This window comes from Eptatretus burgeri, chromosome 14 (assembly GCF_056783735.1).
Source record: "Eptatretus burgeri isolate ZD-2024b chromosome 14, Ebu_testis_v1, whole genome shotgun sequence".
NCBI lineage: Eukaryota > Metazoa > Chordata > Myxini > Myxiniformes > Myxinidae > Eptatretus > Eptatretus burgeri.
In genome coordinates, this window is record NC_140974.1 from 5,415,957 (window position 1) to 5,430,537 (window position 14,581).

At 43.9% G+C, this 14,581-nt stretch overlaps 1 protein-coding gene across 1 annotated transcript in view; it reads right to left on the reverse strand.

Moving 5' to 3' along the window:
* Positions 1-14,581, reverse strand: part of LOC147012586 (uncharacterized) — a 50,947-nt gene that overhangs the window by 18,982 nt on the left and 17,384 nt on the right. Inside the window, exons 3-7 of the mRNA XM_085853583.1 lie at positions 12,375-12,479; positions 10,362-10,389; positions 9,519-9,660; positions 7,052-7,139; positions 137-188 (exon numbers count right to left, since the gene is read on the reverse strand). Of these exons, the coding sequence (XP_085709709.1) occupies positions 137-188; positions 7,052-7,139; positions 9,519-9,660; positions 10,362-10,389; positions 12,375-12,479 (415 nt within the window). The remainder of the gene's footprint in view (positions 1-136; positions 189-7,051; positions 7,140-9,518; positions 9,661-10,361; positions 10,390-12,374; positions 12,480-14,581) is intronic.

Sequence of the window (14,581 nt, forward strand, 5' to 3'; positions counted from 1 at the left end):
GGTTGCAGATGCATGCACAGAGACCAAATCCATAAGCCACCATTTTGGACTAAGTCCAACGGGGGCTAATAAAGTTAGAGTAAAAGTAGAAAATAATGAAAAAGAAAAGATGAAAGAACTAAAGCAACAAAAGTACTTGAAACGCATCCACTTCTCTTTGGGTAGACATGAATGGTTCGACTCAAAACCTGCGAAACAACAAAGATAAATTGTCAACACCATAACCTAGCAGCAATATGCATGATGCTGACATGAGCTGTCAATATTGTACTCGGAATGGGTAATCTCACTACTAGCATGAAAAAAAAAAAAAAAAAAAAAAAATCGCACCAAAATATGCCAAATATATGTATTATGTATGCCTTCAGAAAGTATTCACACCCCTTGACTTTTTCACATTTTGTTGTGTTTCAGCCCAAATTTAAAATGGATTAAATTAAATTTTTTGTTCCCGATCTCCTTTGGCAACAATTACAGCTTCAAGTCTTCTTGGGTATATCTGTATCAGCTTTGCACATCTGGATTTTAGGATTTCTCACATTCAAGCTCTGTCAAGTTGGATTGGGAGCACCAGTGAAGTGAACAGCAATCATCAAGTCTTTCCACAGATTCTCAATAGGAATCAAGTCTGGGCTTTGGCTGGGCCACTCAAGGACTTTCACGTTCTTGTTCTTAAGCCATTCCAGTGTCGATTTGGCTGTACTGTATGCTTGGGGTCATTTTCCTGTTGGAATGTAAATCTTTGCCGGTCTAAAGTCTTTTGCACTCTGAAGCAGGTTCTCCTCAAGGACTTGCCTGCGCAGTATTTGGCTCCATTCATTGTTCCCTTTGTCACCTCCATACTTACAAGTCTCCCAGTCCCTGATGCTTAAAAGCATCCCCATAGCATGATGCTGCCACCACCATGCTTCACTGTTGGGATGGTGTGAGGTGGTTGATGAGCTGTGCTCGGTTTCCGCCAGAGGTAACGCTTTGCATTCAGGCCAGAGTTCAAGTTTCGTCTCATCAGACAAAAGAATCTCTGGCCTCATGCTCTCAGAGAATTTCACATGCCTTTTTGCAAACTCCAGGCATAATGTCATGTGCCTTTTTCTCAGGAGTGGTTTCCATCTGGCCACTCTCCCATAAAGCGTAGATTTGTGAAGTGCTGCAGAGCGTTTTCCTTCCAGCAGGTTCTCCCATCTCAGCCAAGGAACTCTGCAGTTCTGTCAGAGTGATCATTGGATTGTTGGTCACCTCCCTGACCAAGGTCCTTCTTGCTCAGTTGCTCAGTTTGGTCGGATGGCCAGCTCTAGGAAGAGTCTGGGTCGCTCCATATTCTTTCCATTTCCTAATGATGGAGCTCACTGTGCTCTTGGGAACTGTCAACACTCTAGAAATTGTTTTATACCCTCTCCCAGATCTATGCCTCCTCACAATTCTATCTCAGGGTTCTATGGACAGTGCCTTCGACTTCATGGTAGAGTTTCTGTTCTGACTTGCACTGTCAACTGTGGGACCTCATATAGAAAGGTGTTTCTTTCTTAATCATTTCCAATCAATTGAATTGGCCACAGGTGGACTCCAATCAAGTTGTGGAGATATCTCAAGGATGATCAAAGGAAATTGGGTGCACCTGAGCTCAATTTGGAGTGTCATAAACAAAGGGTTGAATACTTGACGCAAGACATTTCAGTTTTTCATTTTTCATTAATTTGTAAGAATTTCTTTAACAAAAAAAAAATTACATTGACATTATGGGGTATTTGGTGCAGATTGGTGACAAAAAAATCTCAATTTTATCCTTTTAAACCCCGCAGGTGAAAACCCCGCCTCCAGGAATGACAATGAGCAAACCACGCCCCTGGAATAGATGATGAATGGGTGTGACATCAGAGAGAGGAGGAGAAAGAGAGGATAGGGGTCAGAACAGGAGTGTGCGGGACAGAAGCAAGTGAGGCAGGATCGGCGGTTGGAAGAGAAGGGCATTGCAGCTAGCTTTCCCTCGACACGGTGAAGAAGGCGCACGATTCTTGTGCTCGTGCTGAGGAGCATTTGCCCGCATGATGGAGCAAGACGTCAGCCATGGACTGTTGGGCTGGGTCGTGTGAGACTGCACCTCGAAGCCTCGTGTTGTGCCATCGGAGAAGAAAGCGGTGCCATTCTACAGAGGAGTGGCGTCGGCAAGTGCGATTGATGAAAGAAGCTGCACGGCAGTTTCTGAGTCCTGGTGTTGAGTATAACACCCAAATTGCCTCCTGCACATTTCCCACCGAGAGCGGCTTGGCGCCATTTTTGGGAGCATTTTCCCACGCAGTGACGACATGGTTTGGCAAACCCCAAGCTTCAGAAACTCATCTCTCGGCACACAGCTAAGTGCCAGGAGAAAGGGAGAATTTTTCATTTATTTATTCTGTCCCCGTATCTGTATTAAAGTCTGTGTGGAGCCACCTTGAATAAGAATTTAGTTTTACCTCACGCTCCGTTTTTATTTTTACACTTTGAATTATTACAATTGTAAATATTTGATTTATTTTCATTAAACCCCCGGTATTTATTTAAGTTGCTTGTATTGTCTATTTGTCGTGGGTTCGAGTATAAACCCCTGTGCTGTGCTTCCGTCTGTTTCGTGCATTTGCCGCCCTTCCGTCCTGCGTGTGCTATAATCGCCAAGGATCACGTGTTCGCCTCCAAGGGAGAACTGTTTGGCTATCCGTCCAAGCAGGGGCAAATTGCCTGGACACGACAATAATCTCTTTTTCCAGTGCTTTACTAAGGCCTGGATTCCTCGAGTAAAAAAATTTGGCTGCTTGTGTAGGCATTCATGCACTGCCTCTTGGACCTCTTCGTCAGATCAGAAAGTGGTTCCACCAAGCGCCTCTATAAGTGGCCCAAAGACGTGGTAATCCGAAGGTGCGAGGTCTGGTGAGTTGGGTGGATGAGGAAGACACTCAAAATGCATGTCCTTGATTGTTGCAGCTGTAGCGTGGGCAGTATAGGGCCAAGCATTGTCATGCTGCAGCAAAACACTGGTAGTGAGTAGTCCATCCATCCATTGGGACCATACTCTGTGCAGAGCGTTGGTGCTGCCTAAGCAGTCACCTTGGCTATTGGACACAATCCTGGACGGGTTACCACTCAACAGCCGAGTGGGATTTGAACTCAAGATCCTCGGATCCCAAGCCCACCACCCTAACCATTAAGCCAACACCAGACATAATAAGCCTTTCAATCCTGAGAAGTCCCCACAATCTATCTATCTATGTCTATGTCTATGTCTCTGTCAAAGGACAATACCACAGATCCTCCTCTCAACTTTAGCACCAACCCTCTCAAAGAGGTTTGGTCACAAAAAGTCTTGGGTCTCAATATCAGCCACAATCTTTCTTGGGCAAGCCACATTTCAAAGTTGGCCTCCAAAGCCAGACGCCGACTGGCCATTCTCTGTGTGATGCCATTTGAAGTTACGGAAGGGAAGCATACTGTACACCAGAAACCAACTTGACAAGGCGCCACCAGGTTTTTGAGGAGGGAGACAAGTTTGAAAGTTCATTCTAGAGGTTGAACAGATGCTGTTTTCTGGCTCGCCTGAGAGTAGACACACTTATTGCGGGCTTTGTGGAATGATCTGAGGTTGCCTTCGGCTGCCTTCCGAATTTGCCTTCCAGGAGGATGAAAGTTGTTTTCAAGCAACTACCTCACCACAGGATTCAGAGGACCAAGAGCAGGAGGATGGGTATGATCATTGAAGAGGTGGGATGAATCTGTGCATAAGAGAGCAGATTTCCGCGTCCTGCAGTACTAAATCCCTCTGAGGAGCTGGCAGACAACAGTGGTATCTCTTTTTGCCGATCTGGAATTTATTAGATGCTCATGTGATAAATAGAACACGTCTTTCAATCATAACAAGATCAAACAAACCCACCTCAATTTTCATGGTCAGCCAAAAGATGTTTAAGCTTTTAGACCTCAATATCAGCTTTGATCACTCCTGTGTTATCATACAACAAATCTGGCAACTAAGCCAGCTGCAGGCTGGGCATCTTCCATTGTTCCAAGTAATTATTTTTAAAAACCATCAAACACCAACAGCCTAAAAAGGGTTTTTTCAGTAGTAAAAGAGTATTGCTATTCCAGCCACTCTCCTTCATCCCCCAGTGGGCTGGTTTCCCCACATCATATTTGCTTATCTTGGGAACCAAAAGCTCTCAACATTATTGACATCTTCCTGAGGCTGTTCAATTTCAGTCCCACACTTCTCAACAGGGATTTAAGCAGGCCGTGCACCAGCATCTCATGTCGTCCTCCATCCCTGGAATGTCCTATCCCGAAGGGTGGATGATCATCTGTCTCTGTTATCATTTGAGCTTCACCTATTGAACATCGGTATTACAGCACTCTCTGAGGTTCGGAGGCCAGATAGCGGTGACATCATGGCGGATGGTTACACCTACTATTGGTCTGGTAGTCCTGTTACCATGCCCAAGGAGTTTTTGTAGCTGTGTCCAACAAGCTGACTCCCATGATAATTGAGGTAGCACCAGTCAACGAGCGCATTATGAGACTAAGGATTCATCCTTGATCTTTGGGTGTTGTTTCCCTGGTCTCTGTATATGCCCCGACTGAGGCGACTGATCTCACCGTGAAGGAAGCATTCTATGCCGCGCTTGAATCTGGTTGATCAGGGTCCAGGTGGGATACTCTTCAAGTCTTTGGGGATTTCATTGCATCGATTGACACTGATAGGGATGGTTGTGAGACATGTGTTGGTCCCCATAGGTCTGGAACTGTGAACCAGAATAGCACTAAGTTCCTTGACTTTGCAAGAAGTCATTGACTTATGGTGGCTGGTTCATGGTTTCAGCGCCCACAGGCTCATCGCTGGACTTGGTATTCCAACACTGGTGATGTGACAAAGGAGATTGACCATGTGCTCATTGATGGTCGCTGAAGCATGATCCAAAACTGCAGCGTCGACCAGAGTGCTCATTCAATTGGCAAGTTCAAGGATGAGAGGGTAGCTGAGGAGTTTGCGAACAGGCTGAGTGGGGATTTCGGAGGTCTGGGTGCTTTGGGGAAACCTGGAGTTGTGGAGTTCCTTCAAGGCCACCATCCTTGATGTTGCCGGTGAATGTCTTGGAACTCACCATAGGGCGAAGAAGAATTTTGTCTCTCAAGGGAGACTGGATACCATTGACTGGAGTCACAGAGCCAGGTTTAATGGCAGAGCTGAGCTGTTCAGGGAGTTGAGGCATAAAACTGTACATGTGCAGAGGGTGAACAAAGAGGCCTATGGGCGAGGAATCTGTGAGGGGGTAGAGCATCACCTGTGGTCAAGTGATTCTCGTCCTGCTTACAGGAGAATTTGCGCATTGCGTTCCTCCAAGCCCGTCCCTCGGTGTACTGCAGTTAGAGCAGAGGTTGGTGGGCTCTTGACGGAGGAGTCCGAAGTGAAGGCCCACTGGGCCGGTTACTTTGAGCAGCTGTACCGGGCTGATTCACCAGCTGTCGATTTGGTCGTCAGGGGTGTTATAATCCCTGTTGCTGACCCTCCAATCAACTGTGGTCCACCTTCGTTTGTGGAAACACAGGCTGCGGTGAACCGGTTGAAAAGGGGTAAAGCTCCTGGGATCTGTGGCATCCATGCTGAACTTCTCAAGGCTGGTGGAAATGCTGTACTCGTGTCATTGCATGCAGTTCTGACTGAGTTCTGTTTAGAACACAGGTATAATCCCAACTGACTGCATGAGCATGTAGTGTGGCGCTGTCGGTACCTGTGCAGCAGGATGAAAGTCAGTCTTCAGGTCCTTTGTGCTTCCAGTCTCGCTCTACGGATGTGAAACTTGGACCAGGAATCTGAGACGGAGAATTTACTCCTTCGGTACCAGGTCTCTTCGGAGAATCCTTGGTTATCGCTGGTCGGACTGTGTCCAACAAGCGGTTGCTGAGACTCAGATGAGATGTGTCACCTATATAGTCCGTGAGCATCAGCTGCGGCTGTATGGACATGTGGCTCATTTTCCTGATGCTGATGCTGCTCGCCAGATTCTCTCAGCAAGGGGGCCTCGTGAGTAGAGCTTCATGACCAACCACATGCCTCGTGGTTGAAGCAAGTTGATCAGCATATGAAGATGGGGATGGACCAGGCATCTGCCTGTGGGATGTCCAGACGGAGGCCCTTGGAGTACCGTCGGAAAGTGGACACAGCGACGCGCTGCTCCGGTGCATGCTGCCATACCTGATCTGACCTCCATCCCCATCGTTTCACCCCAATGACCCTTCCTGACCCAACTCTCCTACTTGCAGGTTGCTGTTAACTTTCTTCCACAATCTCATTTTTTCCTGTTCGTTTATTTCTTTGTTTGTGTCCAACAGTTGCACTACTGTTGTTCCTTGCCTTTTTTTTTTACCCTTTGTAATCTCGCTCTGCGTTAAGCCTCAATATTGTACAGGGTGAAAAAAAAAACATTTCTGATCGCACAAGTACATCGTGTCAACAAGCAGTTATTAAATTTGTGCTTGTTTGTGTAAATAACATCGATGCATTTACACAGGCTTTGGTTGGGCCACACAGAGTTAAAAAAAAAATAGAAGGGCACTCTTCGACGTCACCAGATATGCCTCCACCAACATAAATTTTTTCCCCCATATAATTTAGCCTTAGATGTCCCTCCAAAATTTTCATGTGGATCGGATAAAGCGTTCGACCTATGCAATTATGACATCATGATTTATATTTTATTTAATCACACATTCCCCGTGGGGAGTACTTAACATGTGCCAAGTTTCAGAGATAGAGGTCCAAAGTGTTTCCTTTTTCCAACATGGCTGCCACACCACATGACCAATGATGTCATAATTATCATTAAAACATTCTACATGAGTCGTAGCACCTATGGTGAAAATTTCATGTCAATCGGATAGGCGGTTGCAAAGAAAACTAGCATGGACAGACTACGTACGGACTGACTGACGGACAACCTGAAAGTACTTCGTCAGCGGAGGCATAAAAACTTTTACACGTGTTGATAAATGAATGACATTTAAAAAGTCGATAAATTTCAAACCTTACGCCGATTTTGACGCAGACGTTTAGGTGGAGGACCTTCATCCCAGTTTCGTCCCGCCATCCTCGGGGTTCTTCCTGCTCGTTGACCACCCTGCATGCCACAATTATCATAAACTGCATAATGCATGGTACATGTATCTATGGATGACAGGCTGAACTTAAAGGCTAAATAAAGTTGTGCAATACAAAACTATTGTTTAGCTGTTCCCTTAAAAAAACATCCTGTGCTTTCTAAATTTTTTATTCTTCTTTGGTTTGTATTCTGCATACAGTATAAAGGAATCAGGTATTTGAAAAGTAAAAGTAAATGAGCAATTTCCTTTTGCAATTGAAAATGGTGAGACAAGAAAACTGCTGGATGTAGCATTTTCAATATTAAAATGTTTAAAAGTACAGAGACATGACAGAAGTAAATAGACACCATGATATTTCAATTATTTATTTATTTAACATTTGAAGTATATTTGATCCATTTTAATACATACACTAGTGTTTGGTAGACTTGCCATTTGCAGATTTCAATGCTTTTACTCTTTCAGACACAGAACTAACGAGTTCTGAAATTTTTTCGTGGGATTTTTGTCCAGGCTTCACACAAAAGGTTTATCAATTCTGCCCGTGATGTTGGTTTCCTGGACTTTTTCTGCACAGCTCGATCCAATATGGCCCAAAGGTGTTCAATTGGATTCATGTCAGGAGACTGACTTGGCCATGGAAGTCGCTTGATCCCATTTCTGTCCTGCCATTCTTTGGTCTCTTTTTGCAGTGTGGCATGGAGCTCCATCTTCCATGAAGTGTTGTTTTTGACCATCTGGGCAGTGGAGAAGACAGGGAGAAATCCATCCTCAAGGATAGAAATGTATATCATAGAGTTGATGTTGCCAACACACTCCACAAGCTCTGACGGACCAGCGCTCCAGATTGCTCCCCACACGATCACTGAATAGCCACCGTGTTTGACAGTTGACTGCAATCGGTTCAAAGAGAACTCTTGACTGAGAAGTCTCCAGACCGATACGCGTCCACTCTCAGAAAATTGAGCAAATTGGGACTCATCTGAAAAAAATTACAGTTTGCCAAAACTCCAAGGGTCTGTTGGCCATCTCGTCAGCCCACTTCTTTCTCCTTCGAATGTTAGCTGGTCTCAGAAGAGGTTTTCTCCTAGCTGGCTCCCATAGTAGCCCAGTTGATGAAGGTACCGCACTGCAGTTCTTGAGCTAACTCGGACCTCCTCTGTAAACATCTGCTGCCTTGCAACGGGGAGTTTTCTCCTCGAAGACACCTTTATGAGGGCCCAGGTCGACCAGAACGGGAAGCTGTGGAATCCTTGCCTTCGCTGGTGAATTGCACAATCACCCGATTGATCGTAGAAAACCGAATGCCAAGGTTCTGAGCTATCTGACGCTGGCTGACTCCAACTTCCAAATGACCAATAATTCGTTCTCTTTGAAAAATCACAAAGGTCGTGTGCTTCCTGGATTCACGGCATAATCAATTGTCGTACAAGACCCAGGAACTCGTTTCTGCAAAGAAATAGTTGAATACGAGTACAAATCACTGAGTAAATCTTGCTTTATAATCGATGAAATGAAGAAATTTAAGGTGTCTATTGAATTCTGTCATCTCTCTGTAGTTGTGCTTGTTTTTGCAAGATGTCAAATACACTTTTGGGTGTATTTTATAGATTTTTTTATTTTATGCAATATGTTTGAGGGGAAATTTAAAACATTTTATCAGGCACACAAGAAACAGAAAACCATCTGCTTTGAGACTACAGGAGCTGTAAGCCATCCTTTTTGTAACAAAGAAGGGTGTTTCATTTCCAAAGTAAAGGCAAGTCTGCATGGTATCGAGTGGTGAACACCCATGCAAGACATTCTTCCAGAGGACAACTGGGAATTCTTCCATTAACAGGAACTTGTGCTGATTTTCATGCAGGAGGCTTGAAATGTACCCTTGAATTGTGTGTGCATAAAAGGGAAAAACAACGAAAAACAGCCAACAACACCTGCTTCAGTAGACCCACAATCCCAAGTAACTGAGATCAAATTCTAGAACAGCACAATGATGATCACAACTCGTGGTACCTGTCACACTTTTAACCAAACTGATCATTTCTGCCAGAATATGTACTATATTTAGACAAACAAATAGGACCAAAACACCAAACTTTGTTGAGGGGATTGTTGACAGCATCCCTCAACGAGACACTGGTTGATAGCAGTCCTTCTGCACACCACAGCCAGACTTCCTTGTAAAAAGACAATGCTCTGCTTTACATTGTTCAGTTCTCTTGTTCAAGGTGGAAAATAATTAACCCATCAAGAAATAAAAATACAAAATTACTTCGGAGAAACGAGGAATCCGAACTGTGAGCCTCGTCCAGCAGTGGAAGTCTGGAGGCCAAGGCAAAGAGCAAGAACGCTGGCCGATTGTGGCCTTGTCAAAGGCCCAGAAGGAGCTTACTTACAGATGGCTTGTATTGGCCAAATGAAGAACCACGAGGAGGGGGTGGACTGTCACGGCGGCCTCTTGAGCCCCAAGGGGGAGAAGATCGAGATGGATCATAGCGGGAAGATGAACCAGAGCCATAAGAGTGCCGCGAGCCAGACCTGGGAATAGGAGGGGAGGAAGGTCGAATAGGGGTGGCCATCAAAGCCCCCCCCTGTTGCTGATAGCTCATCATTTTGTGAGCAAGGACCACAGTGTTCCACATGACAGTAACATTTCCCTGCCCACATCCAATATCAGTTCCCACACCAGCCAGTGCAGACAATCCTGAAGAACAGATGTATTTCTGCATTGTCCATGGCATTGTCTTCAAGACCTCCCACAGCAGAAATTCAAAGTCTAAGGAATTATTTCTATACCAGACAACTGGGCTGTTCAGGTATCTTTAGTGCAAGGAACAGCAACAAAAGCACAAACAAATAAGCGGTTCTATCATCATGGCAGATGTAGAGACCATTGCCGAGATCATGAGTTTATGATGCTCCAGTGTGAATATCGGATCTGAGTCAGTCAAACAACAGACACCCTGCGCATGCATCGAACAAACATTCGCACCAAATTATGATTGGGTTAATAATATAAATTAAGCCACAACAGTGACAAATCAAGAAAAAAAATACATTAAAAAAATACTTTGGAGTGACATTCTTGGCTATTTTGAAATAAATAAAAAAACTGTTGCTCAGAATTATCTTAAGGCCGTAAGGTAAAGAATGGTTGTCATTGCTGTTAACGACACCAACAAAGGTGGGGGGGGGGGGGAGAAATGGGTATGGATCTCTGGGTGACGTGTTGAACTCACCTTCTTGGAGGACTCAACTGATCGTCATCTAGGAAAAACAAATATAAAAAATAATGAGAAATATGGTTATTTATTTATTTCTCATTAAAAGGATCTGAAATGTTCAGCAGTGACATTAAGGACGATGTTTATTATCTTCTGCCCAATACTATTACACGTTCAGTGGATTTTATTATTGTACAAAGAACAGATGTTTTCATAAAGAATCAAATCATAGAACGTTGATTGAAGTATGCTAAACCGCCATCCAAAGCAAGGAAAGGCTCACATTTCTGGCATTAGCCCTTCGTGCTATGATTATTATCCTCACGCTTTGTGAAAAAAAACGGAATGAAGAGAGAGCGTGACGTTTAGATCGGCTACGTCCATCTGTCTGCCTGTCTGTCCATCCGTCCGTCACACTATCTCCTCCTAAACGGTTGGCCATAAATTCATCCAACTTGGTAGTTATGATCACCACATGGCAAGAAAATGCAAGAGCAGTGTCATTTTTGGCCCTGCCCCCAGGGCAGGGTCAAATACCAGAATAAAAAAAAAGCAATTACGGGCACATTTAAAAAAAAATGAAACTTTGTATATTCAATCAACATTTGGGGGATGCGTGAAATATGCAAAGGTTGCTTGGATTTGACCACCGGTTCATGCCCAGGGTGTGTGGAATTGTGGTCACAGGGGTCCAAATGGGGGAAACAATCCTGGAACTCAAGATTTGGTCATTCCTAGTGGAACATTTTGAAAGCTTTCAACAGTGCATTATGTGGAAAGCATGGGGATTTGCAATGGCATGCCATCGACTTCACTGGTTATTATTATTCCTACTACCAGCAATTGTCTCATGTCAGATGAATTGATAATCTTTTTCTGTTCATGGTCTGCATGTTGAGTCAATAAATCATGATTTCCGTTGATCATGTAAGAAAATATGTATTGAGTAGAAGTAGAACAGTGCTGTATTTGCAATTTCGATACTAACCTGGCCGAGAAGTGGGAGGACAGATCTAATACAGAGCTGAACATCATAAGCTTTTGGAGCACTGGTACTGACAGAAAGGATCTCATTCTTTCCTACAGGTCTTCAAGAGAGCTGTTTCATCACCATCTCAGATCGTCAATAATCCAAAACCATGATCTCTTCTAACCTGATTTACCCCACCCCAATCCCTCCTCCTTCAAAATATCCAGTTTTCCCTCTTTGGAGTTTCCTTCTGAATCCATCTTGACTACCCCATACATACATGTTTGGTGTCCTGTTTTTGTCTGTAATGTCCTGATCCGTTCAGTGTTCCAGCGCGTCCACAAGCCTTGACTATGTATACAAAAACAATAATAATAATAATAATAATAATAATAATAATAGGACTGCATGTCCTGCTGCTCACCTGGATCAGGAGCAACAGTCCCTCAGACCCACTTCGACCCTGATTTTTTTTAATGCCGCGAACAAACTTTGGTACATCACGGGTGATAAAGGTTGCGGTCAAGTTTCATCAAAATCGAATGTGTAGTTTCAGAGAAGAAGAAAATATTTGTGGACAGATGAACGGATGGACAGACGACACGCCATCCCATAAGCTACCCGGAACTACTTCCAGGTGAGCTAAAAATTAAGGTATTGTCGATATTTTTTTTATTTTTATGGGTTTGAAGTGTCTTCGTTTTTGGCACACCCTGTGAACAAAAACACATTTTTCATGTGCCTGGCATCAATGCCATGTCGAAAGAATCACTTCAACATTTAATCTGAAGGTCAGTGTTTGCTTTGGAGCTATGGAGGACCTATTTTACTTCAGTGTCAAAGGCTTGCTGAGATGAGCGAAGCCAGTTTTGCCTCGACTTCCTCATTTACCTTCGTGGCAGTTACAGCAGTTAAAGCATTTAAACCAGCATTTGCGGTAGTTCTTCACGGGATGTAAAATTGTACACCAGTATCCATGGACAATACAAATGTTTCTGGATCAAAAGTTGCTTGTGGCAGCACACGGTAACAGAGATTCAAAAGCAACGCCGAAGCACCTCGACTTCCAGCCTTTTCCAGACGAAGCAGATCAACCACATCACGCAGGAGCCCCTTAGCCGTGTCCATGGTCGATTCTTCAGAGTTTGGACCTCTGTCGCGGCCTAAAAAAGGGATGGGGGAGATGAAGAGGAAAGGGGGGGGGGAATGTATGGAAATTAAATTGTTATTTTCAATACATTTACGAGGAATTATAGAAAGTTCAGAATAAAACATCATTATTTTGCTTTTAATTGTTTTTTTCCAAGATAATCCTTGCCCAGTGCTGCTGCAGCTTGGTTATGCTCATCTTGCTCCACCATAAACTCAAATGCTACAATCACATAAAACGTAATCACTCTTCTTACACAACTCTCGCTTCAACTTAGGGAACAGGTAGAAGTCAAGCAAAGGGAGCCTACTCTTGTTAATAGGCTTGATAAGGAAGCAGATCAAAGCCAGTTGGTCAATGGGATCACTGCAACCAAGACTGTGTGGGATGATGTGGTTAATAACAAATAACTTTTCAACAGGAAAAGGCCATTTGGCCCATCATGCCTGTGCTATACTGTGCTGCAGCAGTTGCAGGGTGAGGAATGCACCAAGATGCACGCACGCCTCGATGAGACCCTCCCATAGCCATCACAATCATTACACGTGTACTATCATTTGTTCCTTTTTTACCCCCACCTGCGGAATCAACTTCAACATCCTCTTCAATCTCATTCTTCCCTCCAGGTCTTCAAGATAGCTGTTCCCCACCATCTCAGATAATCCACAATCCAAAACCATGATCTTTTCTACCTTCGTTAACCCCACCAAAATCGCTCCTCCTTCCAATTTTCCAGTTTTGCCTCCTTGGAGATTCCTTCCTTCCCCATCTTGTACACCCCATGCATCCTCTGTGTCCATCGTATCCACCCCATGCATGCATGTTTTGCATCCTGTTTTTGTCTGTTACATCCTGATCCATTCAATGTATTATTTTCTTCCATGAGCCTTCACGATGAATTAATACAAAACATAGGGGCAATACCCTCAGGGTGCTCACATGGCAGCGGCTGGATAAGAAAACCCAGGGAACCACTGGTAGGCATGAATGACCCACACAATATGTAATGAGGACGAAAGTAAATACAAACCTATGTATTATATTTTTAATGCTGTGAACAAACCAGAGTACACCAGGGGTGATAAAGGTTGTGGTCAAGTTTCATCGAAATTGTGTATGTGGTTTCGGAGAAGAAAGCAAATACATATTTTGGGGGGCAACCCCCCAGTCGACCCCCATAGACACCGATCTTTTTTTTTTAAAGGTGTGAACAATCTTTGGCACATCACGGGTGATGAAGGTTGTGGTCAAGTTTCATCAAAATTGTGTTTTTTCAGAGAAGAAAGGAAATACATATTTTGGGGGGCAACCCCCATAATCCCCTTTAGACCCTGACTTTTTTTAATGTTGTGAACAATCTTTGGTACATTATGGGTGATGAAGGTTGTAGTCAAGTGTGATAGAAATTGCATGTGTAGTTTCTGAGAAGAAAGCAAATAGCTGTTTTTTGGGGGGAGGGGGGTGTCGAACCCCGCCCCCAAATCGTATGGGGCCCCTGGATTATTATTTTTTTATCAGGGCTGGGGGGGGGCAACCCCCCTAGATTTTTCTTTTTAATGCCATGAACAAATTTTGTACCAGGTGATGAAGGTTGTGGTAAAGTTTCATCTAAATTGTGTGTCGTTTCAGAGTGTTTGTGAATGGACGGATGGACAGACGGACGGACCTTTCCATAAAAAACTCCCCGGAGCAACCTTCCAGGTGAGCTAAAAAAAACCCCCAAAAACTCCATAAAAGCATCCTACAACTGTCTTATTATTAAAATCTTCAATCTCAAGTGACACACAATCCTCTGCAGTCCACATCAACTCTCTCCTCAATACAGTCTGGTCTTTTACCCAGATTGTGACATTCCCATCCAATTCTCTCTTTCCTATACATCTGTCTGTTTACCCTATGGGCATCATTTTTGAATTACAATCTGGTTACTGCAACTTTCCACAGAGTTTGTGCTTGGAACATTGTACCTTTAACTATTGAGACATTGTGAAGCATTCGTTGTCGAGGAGAAACTCAACATTCTTCTTCTTATGGTTCCACACAACCACCTAACAGCATCAGCATAGTACTCCCCAAAGATGGTCTTATCTTTTTGAAAGTAGTCAGTCATCATCC